The sequence below is a fragment of the Colletotrichum fructicola genome (assembly GCF_000319635.2).
Source record: "Colletotrichum fructicola Nara gc5 chromosome Unknown KSG_Nara_v1_contig03, whole genome shotgun sequence".
Classification (NCBI taxonomy): Eukaryota; Fungi; Ascomycota; class Sordariomycetes; order Glomerellales; family Glomerellaceae; genus Colletotrichum; species Colletotrichum fructicola.
In genome coordinates, this window is record NW_027094053.1 from 3,952,696 (window position 1) to 3,965,937 (window position 13,242).

Below are 13,242 nucleotides of genomic sequence, written 5' to 3' on the forward strand. Positions count from 1 at the left end.
TCGCTTGATGTCGTAAATTATGGGGCAATGGGGAGGTCACCAATCTACATTCAGGGGGTGCGGTGTACATATAGCCCGAGGCCTATTTAGAGATTGATATGAGGTTGTATTTCAGTCGCGCGTGCAGCACGCCGGGGCCATGGGTTTGGGCAGGCGGGCCCATGATAGTGGTCCTGCTTAACGCCTGGGTAGCATCGCGGGCCAAACCCAGCTTCCCCATGCCCAGGAGAGAGGGGTGAGACGCCGGCAGGCAGGGTACTTTTCCACATCCGACATGGCTGGATTCTCGAATGACCACGCCCGTCAAAAGCCCCTGTCGAGGTCCAAAAGCAGCCTCGCAACAGCTGGACCCATTCTGCTTCTCGACGTCTCCGCATAATCGGCAGGCTCGTAGGCTGGAGAGCGTCTGTATGTGAAGCGATCGTACGCGGAGGTACCGTTTGCTGTATACGGGCGTAGTATCCTCTTGGAGCTCTTCTTTGGGACGCATCCGGGCCTTGCTACGTTACACAGGCATGAGGCGGCGAGGGATAGACCACCTCATCTGCGCCCCGGCGTTGCGAGAGACCCCAGCAAACTACCAACACCATGAATGCCCGAGATTCGTTCGGTCGAGGAAGGACACTCCAGTACACATCTCCGGCCCTGATCAAGGCTTGGCTTCACCGGCCAGGATTCTGTACGGAAGCTCGTCTCACCAGCGCAACCCTACTCGCATTGGCCAAGGCACACCTTCAGCGCAGCAGCCACTGCGAAGCTTCATCTCCGGCTGCGACTTCACCAACGGCCAATGAAAATGCAGATTGCACCTGGCGTACGTGAGTGTGTCTCTTCCGTCTCTCGCCCCCTTGTCCATGTTGCGCACCCTGTCGGTGACTTATGAGGTTGTTCATTGAATTGCCAGATTCAGGCCGTGAAATTGCTCGGCGCACTACACCGGCCTGCTGAGTGTACGACAGGGATGCTCCTCGTCCGGGCCAATGCCCGCTTCCCCACCTTCGAGGTTGGCGCTGGAATCGCGGGGACCGGCGGCCCACACAAGGCTCTGATTCAACTGCTGAATGGCTGGCCTGGTTTACCTGGCCTGCAAAGACCTGACAGTGTATTTTTATTTGCGCGCCCCTTCCAGTTCTGTTTCCCTTTTTACCTCTACTACCCACCTCTCTTCACGACTTGCGAAAAGACCAATTTCGCCGTCGCTTCTCTCCTGCCCTTTCTCAATACTCCATATCGCCTCGAAGCATTTTCCACAGGCTTTTTAACTATGCCTGAGGGCAAGTACTCCTCATCCTCCTCGTCCGCGACGTCGAGCTCTCCGGAATCTTCGCTACTCATGTCGCTGTCTAGCTCGGAAGGTACCGCGACACAAACTGCAATATACCGCGAGAGTTCGCTGACATGTCCCCAGATGAACAGCATGATCTTGCCACCAAGCGCCCCGCGGCTTAGTCGGCCGACCGCGCAAGCAAGAGAACCAGGATTCCATCGCCGTACTCTGTCTCTGGAGGCAGCTCCCTTCCTCTTGTCGCTGCCTCAGCCAATCCATTCCCCCAAAGCCCGAACCGCTCCTCGACACGCCCGGCCTTGCGCTTGCCCGCTCATCCCCGCAACAATAACAGCGCACTTGCCCGCACAGCTCCTGAGCGTTCTAGTCTCCGCGACGATCCCCTCATTCTGGGACGCTTTTATGTCCAGCGCGACAGCGTCCTGTACGAGGATATGATCGAATGGTTGCTTCGTGATAGCGCCGGCCCCCGAAGCGTTTGCACCTCCCACCGGCTCACCTCCGATTTCGACTGGTCCAAGTTCTGGGAGATCCTGTGCTCCGATCGAGTCCGGTATGATCCCGTGCATGAGGTTCTGAATGCACGTCTCTTGTTCGGCAATATGACGCTTTGGACCGGCCGCATCGAGCATGACGGGCAGTGGAGAATCGCACTGGACAACATGATGGCTCAATGCGAGCTCTATGTTCACAACAAGGCCGAGGCTCGCCGTGTTGCTGTATTCTAGGAGATTCAGCGACGGTTCCCAGAGCCGTCTGGGCAGTTCGATGAAGAGCAGGAGAACGGAGTTGATCAGCAGCTGCTAGTGCCTGGTGGAACCGACCTGGGCAACATGATCGATCAGCATCTTCTGGGGCCCGCTGAGCAGGCACAGCAGTCTGGGCATGACATTCAACCGCCTCTCGTTCCCTCTGACGTCCGCGATCTGCCCGACGAACCTCAGCAACCAGAGCAGGCGGCCAAAGTCATCGTCGCCGACCGGTTGCGCAGTACTGATGACGATGCTCAAGGGCAGTCCGAGGAAACCGAGATTGTGGACGAGCCCCTCAAATCACACCAGGAGATGTTCATTTCGTCGCAGAAGCCCAAGACTGACAGAGCCACCGAGACCACACCTGCACCCCCTTCGAGCAGGGCGAAGGACGACGACGTTGTCTTCCTCAAGGCCCTCCAGGTCGAGCATATGCCCGATCAAGGTGGCGTAGAGGATCTGTTCAACTCGGCTGACAACGATACGTCTTGGCGCAAGACGTGCGAGTTCTTCGGCCACGACAAGAAGCACGTCACCACGAAAGCGAAACATTGCCGTCAACTCCCCGGTACGAAGCGCGCCTTGAGGCCCTATCAGCTCGATGACGTCCGAAGGGCAGTCGAGCAGGCTGTTGTCGACGGCCATCTGGGTGCCTTGCTTGCGCATCCCATGGGAGTGGGCAAGACGATCACCTACCAAGGCTTCATCGCTGTCCGCTGTCTTAGCTTCATCAGCCTAGACCACTACATGGCCCATCCAGAGGCGCACAATAACGACTCAGGGAAGTGCGCTTTGCGCGGCATGCCCTTCGGCATTCAGTGTGCGTGCGAGAAAGGTGGTCTAACCGCGAGGCTCCTCCAAAAGTTCCCTCGCGGAGCTACGCTGGTGGTCTCCCCGAGCTCGGTTGTTGGTCAAACCCTAAAGGAAGCCAAAGCCTACTTCGAGCCGATCGTCGATCTGGAGATCCGTTCTCACGACGGAAATGTGGTCTACGATGAGACGTTTAATTTTGTACGTGTCGTCGACTGGCGGCTGGCTAAGCAAGGGGATGACAACCAAGTGAACGCCGCGCAGGCGGTTTGTCTTCCCACCTTCCAGGCGGAGCTTCCGACCAAGACACGATCCTCGAAGATGTATAAAGAATGGGAGCAAGATGGTTCGAATCTCCTAAAGGCGGCCGGAGTGACTCTGCAACTTTCATCTAAGCCCACTGATGGGGACGACGCCACGGGCCTTCTTCTCGTCGTCGGACAACAGCGTGTCAGTCGTGACACGCAATGGCGGAATCTTTGGACTCAGCTGATTACGCTGCCCATTCGTGGCGGCAAGGAGGTAACCATCACGATTGGCGGGACCTACTTCTTCGGCCTCTTGGTGTGGGATGAGGCACATCAGGTCCGAGGTTTGGAAACCAACATGGCCAAAGTTTTTTGGGAGATTTTGCAGCGACAACTGCGCCCGCCCATGGTGCTGGCGGCCACCGGCAGTCCGATCACCAGTGGCCTCGTCGACCTGGCACTAATCTTCTCACTTCTGCGCAACAAACCTGGCATCGCGTGTCGCGCTCTGCTGCAACTGCTGAAGGAGCTTGACGACAAACATGCTGGCCTGCTCAAGAACGTCAGCCAAATGACCAGCGATGCGGTCAGCCAAGCTTTCATGCCAGATTTCGCCGACGCCAACGTGTTCGCATGCATCATCAGGCGGGCGAGCTGGAGCCTGTTTTTCGGACGTCCCATCCTGCAGAAGAAAGAGGTGGCAACGAAGAAGGTCGAATGCCGCATCGACACCCAGTTTCGGGCGCCCATGGATGGCCTTATCGCAGCCGTGGGCAGTACCGTTGTGAAGAAGCTCCAGGATGCGCGTGCTGCGGCCTCAGACGGACCTACAGGAGCATCACAACCCAACGCAAGTGCAGCCTCGCGCGCAACCAGCGACATCCGCATCATCACCAAGAATAAAGACGTCCGTCTGTTGGAGCTCGCGACCCACATGCCAGGATTTCTCCGAGCGGCGGATGATACGCCAGGCGCTCCGGCTGTCGAGACCAAATGGGATGGGATTGTGAAAGTGATCGGACGTGGCAAGGGTACGACGATGCCATCCAAGTACTTGGACAAGTCAATCATGCCACCCGGCATCTGGGAGAACATCGACACCATCCTGGCTGATTGCAGCCGACTCAGAACGCTGGCCAGGATCTGCGCGGAGGCATACAACGATGCGCAGGCGTATCCGGACGATAGCGAGAACTGGGCTGGCTTTCAGGGCCCCAAGAACGTCATCATCTTCGCCAAGTGGCCCATTCTGGCGTATGCTGTTCAGCTCTGGTTCGAGAAACTGGACGACGCCCGCTTCCAGTCAGCCTTCATTCACAGCGGACTCGCCGGTGACGAGCGTCAGAAGATCGTAGATTGGTTCAGCGACTTCCATGAGCATCAAGGCGGAAGCGGTGGCAGCTACAGCGCAAAGACACACACGAAGGTTCTCATCACCACGTACGCTCTCTGTGGCACCGGTCTCGACGGATTGAAAGTTGCCAACTACTGCGTCCATTTTGGCATCACCAAAAACGTGAACGATGTCGATCAAGCGACGGGCCGCATTGATCGACAGGGTCAGCCACTCAAGAGCTTTGTGTATCACCTGGAGTCGATGACGGAGCCCCTTGACCAGCTCACAGCCCTGATGAGAGACACGCGAAGCGCGCTGTTCGGAGAGGGTGGGCTGTTGGGGGAGGTCATGAGGTTGTTCAACCAGTAGAGTCTTGGGTCATGTTTGCGAAGTGGAAATTAGTAAGAACTCGCATGTATGGAAAGGGCCCAATAGCAATAAGTTGCTCTGTAGATCATTAGCTCAACGAGTCATTCAGACTTCTTACATACAAATGATGTCTGTCGCTTTGTTGTAGGATACGTCCTTCACCCGTCCTAGAGGTCCCATTCTCAATGTACACGTCCCCGAGCCCTCAGTACCTTGGTAATCAGGCAAGCCCTTCCCCCGCATGAGGCCAGTCCCTTCTACAGGTGATTCCGCTGATGACTAAGGGGATCATGACCGGATGATTCCCTTACATAATCAATCAAACTATCCCTTTTGCATGACGGAACGCCCATAAGGGCAAGATCTATTGGGATGGGCTGGCCAAGGCCAGCCCGGCTATGTATGGGGGGCCGAGCGGGAATACTATGCCCCGAGCCGGGAATCCCGGCTCGCACCTTTTGACCCGCTGTCAATGTCGGGTCATTTACCTTTGGCTAAGGAACGAAATTTTTACGTACGAGGTAACAATACCCGAAGTGTCTATATGATTGCGTCCTCGGCTTAGTTATGCAATGTCGGCCTGACATTCTTCTGCGCTACTCCGGAGCCTGGGGCATAATAATCCCATCGTGCCAACTATCACAGGGCGGCAAACGAACACCAGTACCTCAGTCAAAGCGAACTCAACATGAAGCCAGCGGAATCATCAGGCAATACAATTCTTGTCGAGCTAGCAGATGTTGAAAAGGCATCTGCTGAGGTACGGTCTTTTTTTGTGTAATTTCAACGCCAAAGCCGGGCCCAGGAACGGGCCCTCAAACCTTATCAGCCAGCTATCAAATGCAACAGAGCTCCTACCACCCAAAATTTCTTTTCTAATGATGCGCCGCAACTTGACACACTCAAAGAGCAGATCACCAGTCTTTTGGAAACCATTCAGAGGAGGATCTCCAGCCTGTTGATGCAAATACGGTTGGCCAAGGGACAGTCCGGTTCTCAGACCCCAAGTGAGGCGGTTCTGTGGGCAGTGGATCTGTTAAGCAAGTTCTCGAAGGTCACTGACACCCTCGAGGCGGAGATCAACCCGCCGCTGCCACGGAACGAAGGCGAGCAGACGCCATCCACAGCACTAGAGACAGGGCCGTCGATTGGGACAGGCAAGAACTGTCAGATATCTCATCTAGCGAAGCCTAGAACAGTGGAAAAGCAACTGCTCGCAAACGACACCTCCAAGAACAAACACCACCAACAGCAACCTAATCAGATTGTTGGAAGTCCGCCTTGGCCGGCCGATGCTAACGAGCTTGGGTCAGCAACGACCCGAACCATCGGTACATGGCGGACAATCCTGGAATCCACTGGGCCAATTGATGCTCAACTCAACTTTTTGGTCATGTTCGGCAAAACACAATGGCCAGATAAGAATCTTGACCAGTTCCGACCAAATAATCGAATGCAGCGCTGGGTATTGGATGAGATCTTGAGAAAGGACCTTGGGGACGAGTACGCTCTGGACGTTCCACCTGCCAGGACTGGCAAATTGCGGAACAAGCGAGGCATAATTGTACCCTACCATGTCCAGTCTTCTAGGTTGTCAAGATCTCCGCTGTCGGAGGGCAGTTAGTATTCGACCAGATGCTTCTTCAAGGGTATTTCCGACATCCATCGTTCGCTAGGAATTACCTGAAACGTTACAGAGCTCACAAAATATAGCTGACTGCGTTCTCTTGACCGAACGATACGCAAGTCAGACCACTCTAGGTAGCAGGCGCGAGTTCATCATGAATCGCCCTGCGTTATCCTGTCCCAGTGGTATTCGCCGATGAAGCGAAACTTTCCGTCCGTCTTTGCGCCAGTTCGCTTAGCGCATCTGTAACGCTGATAGGCCGTATCTGACTTTCGAGAGATGGCCTTTCACCAATCGTGGCAACCTCGCGGGCCATCCGTGGCTCTGACGGCCTGGACGGATCTACCTGTATCCACTCATCCCGTAGGCTCGAGATCTTCGATGCGTCGATTCATCTACCAGGCTGATGTCGTGCCCACCACTTCATCCCCGCCTTTTTGGCCTTTCTTATCCCCAAAGGAAGCGCCTTGCCCTAATTTTCGATCAGGTTGACTCAGTTCTTAAGGGGAGATGCGGCTAAGGGTGGCCAACTATGTTCAATTTCCACCCGAATCTATCACATGGTGTTATGTCCGTTCTATTTGGCCGGCATTGTGCTGATGCTGCTAGCTGGTTTTATCACGACTGGCCGCACGTTTCTGTACCTGTGGGAATACTGCCGAGCTCACCGCCCGGGCCATGTACGGCAGAATTTGACCAGGAAGAAGGCAAGAATCTCTCCAGCCCTCAACGCCCATATGAGGGCCCTCTTACCGCTGTACTGCCACCCGATACCACTGCGACCCAGGACGAAGTCATGTTGATCGCAACTGCCCTGTACCAAAAGTATGCCCACCTCTTCAGCATGCTCAAGCTAGGTACCATCGGCATTGAGGATGTGTCTAGGCTCATCATGGACTGGTGTATGTTGTCACAATGCGGGAAATCCGGTGTGTTATGGCGTGGGGTATTAAGAGCTGGGCCTTTTGTGTGCTTAAATAAGTCTTGGCTGGTCCTTCAGTGGCTGCTACACTACCCCTCAAGGCAAAACGGATCCATTGTGGGCAGGTGACGTAAGGTGATCCCGGCGGAATATTATATATCCGTCACCACATACTTCGAGTCGGTTCCGCACTTTTGCCTCGGCCCGCATTGACCATCGCAATTACTTCTTTCCATGTACATTGCCCGTCTCCAAGGGACCTCAAAGCCGTCCACGACATCCTTCCTTACCGACCACGTGAGAGCGCCGCAAATTCCCCAACGCTCAGGCCTCTCGCTTTCTATTTCTTTAGGAAGCTTCGACGCTCCCGACCCCGTTCCCGAGGCACCTTCAAAGGCTACATTCCCGCTTTCTGCACCCACTGTCGTCATGGGTCCTGCTCCCGATAGCAAGACCGCTCGCACACCTGAGCCAGCCTGCCCCAGTCTGCCGTCGCCTGTCTAGAAGACGTCGACGAGTAGTCCTGGCGGCACAGGCACGACTGCCTCAGCGAGCAAGGAGAAGGCTGGAAAGGACCTTGGCCGTACCGACGCTGCTGTCGAGGCGAAGGATAGCTACCCGTCTGAGACATCTGACCGACAGGACGAGGCGCTCCATCGTAGGGAACACTTCACACTGCGCGAGGAAATCAAAGCTAACATACAGTCGCCACAGTTGCCACCCCGGCCACAGATGGGGCCGAGATCACCGTTGCCATCGCCATCGATAACAGAGACACCACCGACTCCTTTCAACCCGCAAATGCTGCTGATCCCAAGGATGATGCGGACGACCCTGAGAACGGCATCTTCGTCATCGAAGCCATCGTCGGTCATCAACGCGACCCTGACGACCCCACCCTCTTCCAGATGCGAGTGTGCTGGATGCACGGTAAGCCGACGTGGGAACCCGAGTCAAGCATCCAAGAGGATGCGGAGGAAGCACTCTTTGCATATTGGGACACCGTAGAGGGCGGTCGCGTAGACGCTATGGTCGACATGAATCTTTGGCACGTGCTCAAGGTCGAGAAACACAAACAGGAGGCTACGGGTACTGTGAAGCTGCATGTCGCCTGGGTCGGATCACATGAGCGGACGTGGGAGCCCGAGGATCAAGTATTGCAGAACGCGCGCGAGCTTGTACAAGACTACTGGGCTACCCAGGGCGGACGTCAGAAGCACGTCAAATCCATTGCCATACCTGTCAAGAGGAAATACCCCCACCCTGGGGGCTCAGTCGACGAGGAGCAGGCTGTCGGGGCGGAGCAGCTGGCGGGTGGCGATGGAGAGCGTCCAAACAAGCGTGGTCATATTCGTGGCGACAACAAATTGGCTTCACGACCAGTCCATGCCGGAAGCTATGGGGACATCATCGGTCACCTGCCCTGAGTAGTGGTTGCGAGGAATGAGATGGCTTGGTTGGTTCGGCATTGCTGCAAAGAAAGCGGGGTTGCAGAAATATTAGGACGGGTTCTGATTGTGCTACGCGGGGGTCTATATATGCTTTAATTTGGCAACTTGTTGCAGGTTCTCACGACCATGGCAAGGTACACACAATTTCAGATTGCTCTGTCTGCCTAGATTCGTCTTTCCGCGGTGCCAGTAACGATAAAGATGACGTTCACCATGGGTAGCACGTGGTGAGAATATGACTGACGAAGCACAATGTCCTAGCATCGCATCGGATAAATATTCGAGCATGCTCAACCAGGACGTGGCGTGAATTGCCTGTTCTCCTTGTCAGGTACAACAATGAGGCAGGATTTGCCTCTAACTGTTAGTAGGGTTGGTGTTTGCTAGACCGCATGCAACTGTTCCGCTCTGTACATGCAGGTGAGACCGGTCGATCGCCCCACATATATCTCACAGCCAGTCATCGGAACAACATTCTCCCAGCTTTGTGAGTGGTCAATGCGTAGCGCGACGACTTCCTCTGCGACGCGACTGCTAATGTAATGCCATCATCCAAACATCACGTTTAGCAGCACCCCACCTATAATGGAAGAGCACTCTGATTCAAACATTATCAAGGAAAACCCTATCGGCAGCAGTCTTTCTGCTTTCTTGGATGAGTTCAAATCGACCTGCGGAGACCTTACTTGTAAGCTGCAAGCAGTGGACGAGCTCGAGGTGGACGGTAGGAAAGACGCAACTGCCAGTTGTTCTCTAACTGATCATGTTGGCAGATCTTCAAAACCTTGTCTTCATCCTTCTTTCGACACTGCAGATACTTCCTGCTGCACGCCTACTTCCTACAAGGATAGGCAATGGCACTCTTCGAGGCGATCTTTCGAGACTGAATACATCAATTACATCGAACAACTTCGATCTCAATCGAGCCAAGCCTCTCTTGAAAGCAGCTCTTGCCGACAAGCTTGACGATGAGCTGATTTGGCGTCAAGTCAGCAACCTCGCCATCGAAGATACCCCACCTCCGCGATCGATAGCGTCTTCACTTCAACAAACCCCCTGGCTGCACAACACGAGCAGCTTTGCAAACTCATCTGAGCACCGCCGATATGTCGACGATGTACTGAAAGAGGAGCTCGGCACTATGTATGTAGGGCTCCCCGGCTTTCGAGACGCATATTTCGGGAGCCTAGCAGGACTTGAAGCAGCATCCGAGGAGTTCTTCGATCAGTGCCTCGATGGTAACGATCCTTTCTTCCAAGACGGCTGGAAGGGATGGCCCCAGGACGCAAACGAGAAAAGTGTGCTGGAGTGGCTTGCGAACTTTGTCAAGAAGCTAGCACTGTTTGCAAAGACACAGGCGCCGAATACGACACATCAACGAGACCTCCTAGCACAGCCCAACACCACAATGCAGGGCTCTAGAGCAGATCGCAAACTGGATGTTGGGTTTATCGACAAGATGAAGCCTGGCCAAGAGCCTGGATACCACTGGAAGCAAATACTGGTACCTGGAGAACTCAAGAGCAATCCAACTGCGGACACGGCCTCCAAGGCATGGCTCGACCTCGGGAGATATGCGAGGGAGGTGCTTGCTGCACAGGACACCCGGCGCTTTGTCCTGGGCTTTACACTCTGCGGACCTCTCATGAGGGTGTGGGCATTTGACCGGCTTGGAGCCATTGCGTCAGAGCGGTTTAACATCAATGAAGATGGGCAGCAATTTGTGTCCACAATACTGGGGTTCCTTTGGATGGACGAAGAAGCCCTAGGGTTTGATCCGACAGTCATGACATTGAACGGCGAACGCATCATCGAGATCGAGCGGAATGGTTCCACAGAGCGGATTGTTATTGATAGGTTGATCCTACGGGCACGCTGTGTCGCTGGCCGGGCTGCAACTTGTTGGAAGGCCCACCCCGAAGGGCATCTAGAGACGCCGCTTGTTATCAAGGATTCATGGCAATACCTTGAACGTGGTGAGGAAGGCAAGCTCTTACGTGAAGTGACGAACAAAGGCGTCGTGAATGTGGCCCGGTATTATCACCACGAAACGGTCCAGGTTCATGGGACAAACGATGATATCTGGAACAATGTTCGACGTGGCCTAGATGTCACAGCAGCAACAAACTACCGGCCAGGACGACAGATGCCACCAAGCAACATAGCAAAAGATGCCCCGCGGAAGGGCCGCAGCAGCACCAGCAGGAAGCGTCCGTCCAGCCAAACCGATTCCGCTTTGCCCCCCAGCAAGCGATCCTGCTCTGTGTCTCCCACAAAGGCTGCAAGTATACCACCAAATCGGGTTCATCGACGTATCATTCTCCGGGATTATGGTAAGCCTATCTACAAGGCGAGCTCTCGATCAGCACTACTTGCTGCCCTGGTGGGCTGCATTGAGGGCCACGAGTCTTTGTACAAGGCAGGCATCCTCCACAGAGATATATCCATCAACAATCTCATGATCAATGAGGACAGTGGCAACCCATCCTGGCCTGCATTCTTGATCGACCTTGACCTCGCTATTCGAGAGCAACGAGAGGGTGCTTCAGGTGCCAAGGGAAAGACCGGCACGAGGGCCTTCATGGCAATCGGGGCGTTGCTAGGCGAGCAGCATTCGTTCATGCATGACCTAGAGTCGTTCTTCTGGGTCCTGTTCTGGATATGCGTTCATTACGACGGGGATGGTAAAGATGTTGGGCCAACTGAGTTTGATAGGTGGAATTACGAGAATGACAACATGTTAGCTGAACTCAAAATGGGCATTGTTGGTGATGATGAGTATTTCCAACAAAGAGCTACTGAGAACTTCACTCTGTACTACCAGCCCTTAGTTCCATGGGTCAACGAACTGCGGAGGAAGGTATTCCTTAAGGGTTGGAAGAGGAACAGTGTAGATCCTGGGCTCTACTCCTCGATGAAGGACATCCTTCTCGAAGCACAGCAGGACATAGAAGTGAGGGCGGGTGGGAAATGAACAGCAGAGCTGCTAATTATTACCCAGAAGAGGGGTGACCTAGTAATCCACAGAATCAGATGTCCTTGCTGTCTTTTTCTCTTTCGATTTCACTCGCTTCTGATGGCACGCTAAAACAGAACAACCCTAGGGCTCAATTCTTCAGTCCAAGACTCAGCTATCAAAGGCATCCAACGAAGGGATGTCCGGCAAATGCAGGGAGATGGTTCACTTTCAGCTTTGATCTGATGTAACTGCATTTGATGCTTGTCCAGGACGATTTCTTGGGCCGCGATGCTAGACTCTGCCCGTGAGTGCGACTAGGGAGTTTCGTGGTTCTTAGCTGAGCCGACATCAGGGACTGACGCCACACACGGCGAAACAGTAAGTCGACCTCCCCAACAAGTCATGTGTTTGGCTCCCAAAGCTTCTATCGGCATACCTCTGAGCCATCTACAGGGCTGAAGAATACAGCTAGGAATATGATGAAATAAAACCCGAGCAGCAAAGCACCTTCCAGATAGTTAGACCGGCCATCTCTGACGACAACAGCTGCAGCTAACGTGGCGAAGACATGGGTGACGGTCGGTACGAACTCAAAGTGCAGGGTCATGGATTTGTGGAATAAAGCCCATGCAAGAATGACGAGGCAAGGGGCGACGAGAAGCCCGGTCTCCGTGATGGAGTTGAGGATGATGTCCATCGCGAGATCCATCCTGTTACGCGTAGCTTTTCCAACCGCGGCCGAAGCTTTTGCCGCATTAATGGCAATGGGAACAAGCATGAAACCAATAAAGTCTGGCCCTACATGCGTGACCTCGGCGAATGGGTTGATGCTTCCGACCAGGTTATCGGCGCAGATGACCGCGAGGGCAACCGTGATGGCGAGAACGGCGGTTGCGGCAACGATACTGATGACGGAGTCCTCGGTCTCGTCAGGCCGAGTCTCGTCGCAGAAAAGATCGGAGTGTGTGCGGGACTTGAACCAGTGATACGTGACGTATAGAAGCAGGAAGATAATCGCGGCACCTCGAGAAAACGCGAAGATTCGTGGCGAAGACTGTAACCGGGCTCCAGCTGCGGTTGGGCACAGTGATCGCGAAAGGGACGATGACGAGGAGCCAGTGAAGACGGTCTAAGTGCACCCTATGTCAGCAACTCGGTGAGATGACGGAGGGGCGTGGGAAGTACTGCTCCGCATAATGGCCTTGGCTTCGTGCCAGGCTTTGTAGAAGCCCCCGAGGGCGGAGGACGTTGGTCTGTCGCTGGCGCTGTGGGGAAGCAGAGGCGAGCGCTCGGTGGGCATGGCGTCGTCGTGTTGGTCATCAAGGACGGGTTGTCGCGGCTGTCACAGTCGGTGACAAGCACCAGGCTAGCATGGCCTTATATGCCCATCGGCTTGGTGAGGCATTGCAGTACGTGCATTCACACCAATCTCTTCAGGCGGGAGCATGAATTTGCGAGCCCTTCCCTGTGCGAGTAGAGCTTC

General features: G+C 54.6%; 4 protein-coding genes across 4 annotated transcripts; 3 read left to right on the forward strand and 1 right to left on the reverse strand.

The window, feature by feature from the left end:
- Positions 1 to 1,264: 1,264 nt before the first annotated feature.
- CGGC5_v005924 (uncharacterized protein) lies at positions 1,265 to 4,800 on the forward strand (the record flags this gene model as incomplete). Its single annotated transcript, XM_066151594.1, has 4 exons — positions 1,265 to 1,355; positions 1,409 to 1,448; positions 1,620 to 1,971; positions 2,014 to 4,800. The coding sequence occupies 4 exons, from the start codon at positions 1,265 to 1,267 to the stop codon at positions 4,798 to 4,800; spliced, it is 3,270 nt and encodes a 1,089-aa protein (XP_066009246.1).
- A 2,423-nt stretch (positions 4,801 to 7,223) lies between these two features.
- On the forward strand, positions 7,224 to 8,776 carry CGGC5_v005925 (uncharacterized protein; the record flags this gene model as incomplete). The annotated part of the gene is made up of 3 exons (XM_066151595.1): positions 7,224 to 7,329; positions 7,885 to 8,007; positions 8,064 to 8,776. 3 exons carry the CDS (start codon positions 7,224 to 7,226, stop codon positions 8,774 to 8,776), a joined length of 942 nt encoding a protein of 313 aa, XP_066009245.1.
- Positions 8,777 to 9,385: 609 nt separating this feature from the next.
- On the forward strand, positions 9,386 to 11,774 carry CGGC5_v005926 (uncharacterized protein; the record flags this gene model as incomplete). The annotated part of the gene is made up of 2 exons (XM_066151596.1): positions 9,386 to 9,524; positions 9,574 to 11,774. The coding sequence occupies 2 exons, from the start codon at positions 9,386 to 9,388 to the stop codon at positions 11,772 to 11,774; spliced, it is 2,340 nt and encodes a 779-aa protein (XP_066009244.1).
- Positions 11,775 to 12,073: 299 nt separating this feature from the next.
- vcx1-4 (Vacuolar calcium ion transporter) lies at positions 12,074 to 13,059 on the reverse strand (the record flags this gene model as incomplete). Its single annotated transcript, XM_066151597.1, has 5 exons — positions 12,074 to 12,114; positions 12,196 to 12,266; positions 12,350 to 12,732; positions 12,794 to 12,888; positions 12,945 to 13,059. The coding sequence occupies 5 exons, from the start codon at positions 13,057 to 13,059 to the stop codon at positions 12,074 to 12,076; spliced, it is 705 nt and encodes a 234-aa protein (XP_066009243.1).
- Between the last annotated feature and the right edge of the window lie 183 nt (positions 13,060 to 13,242).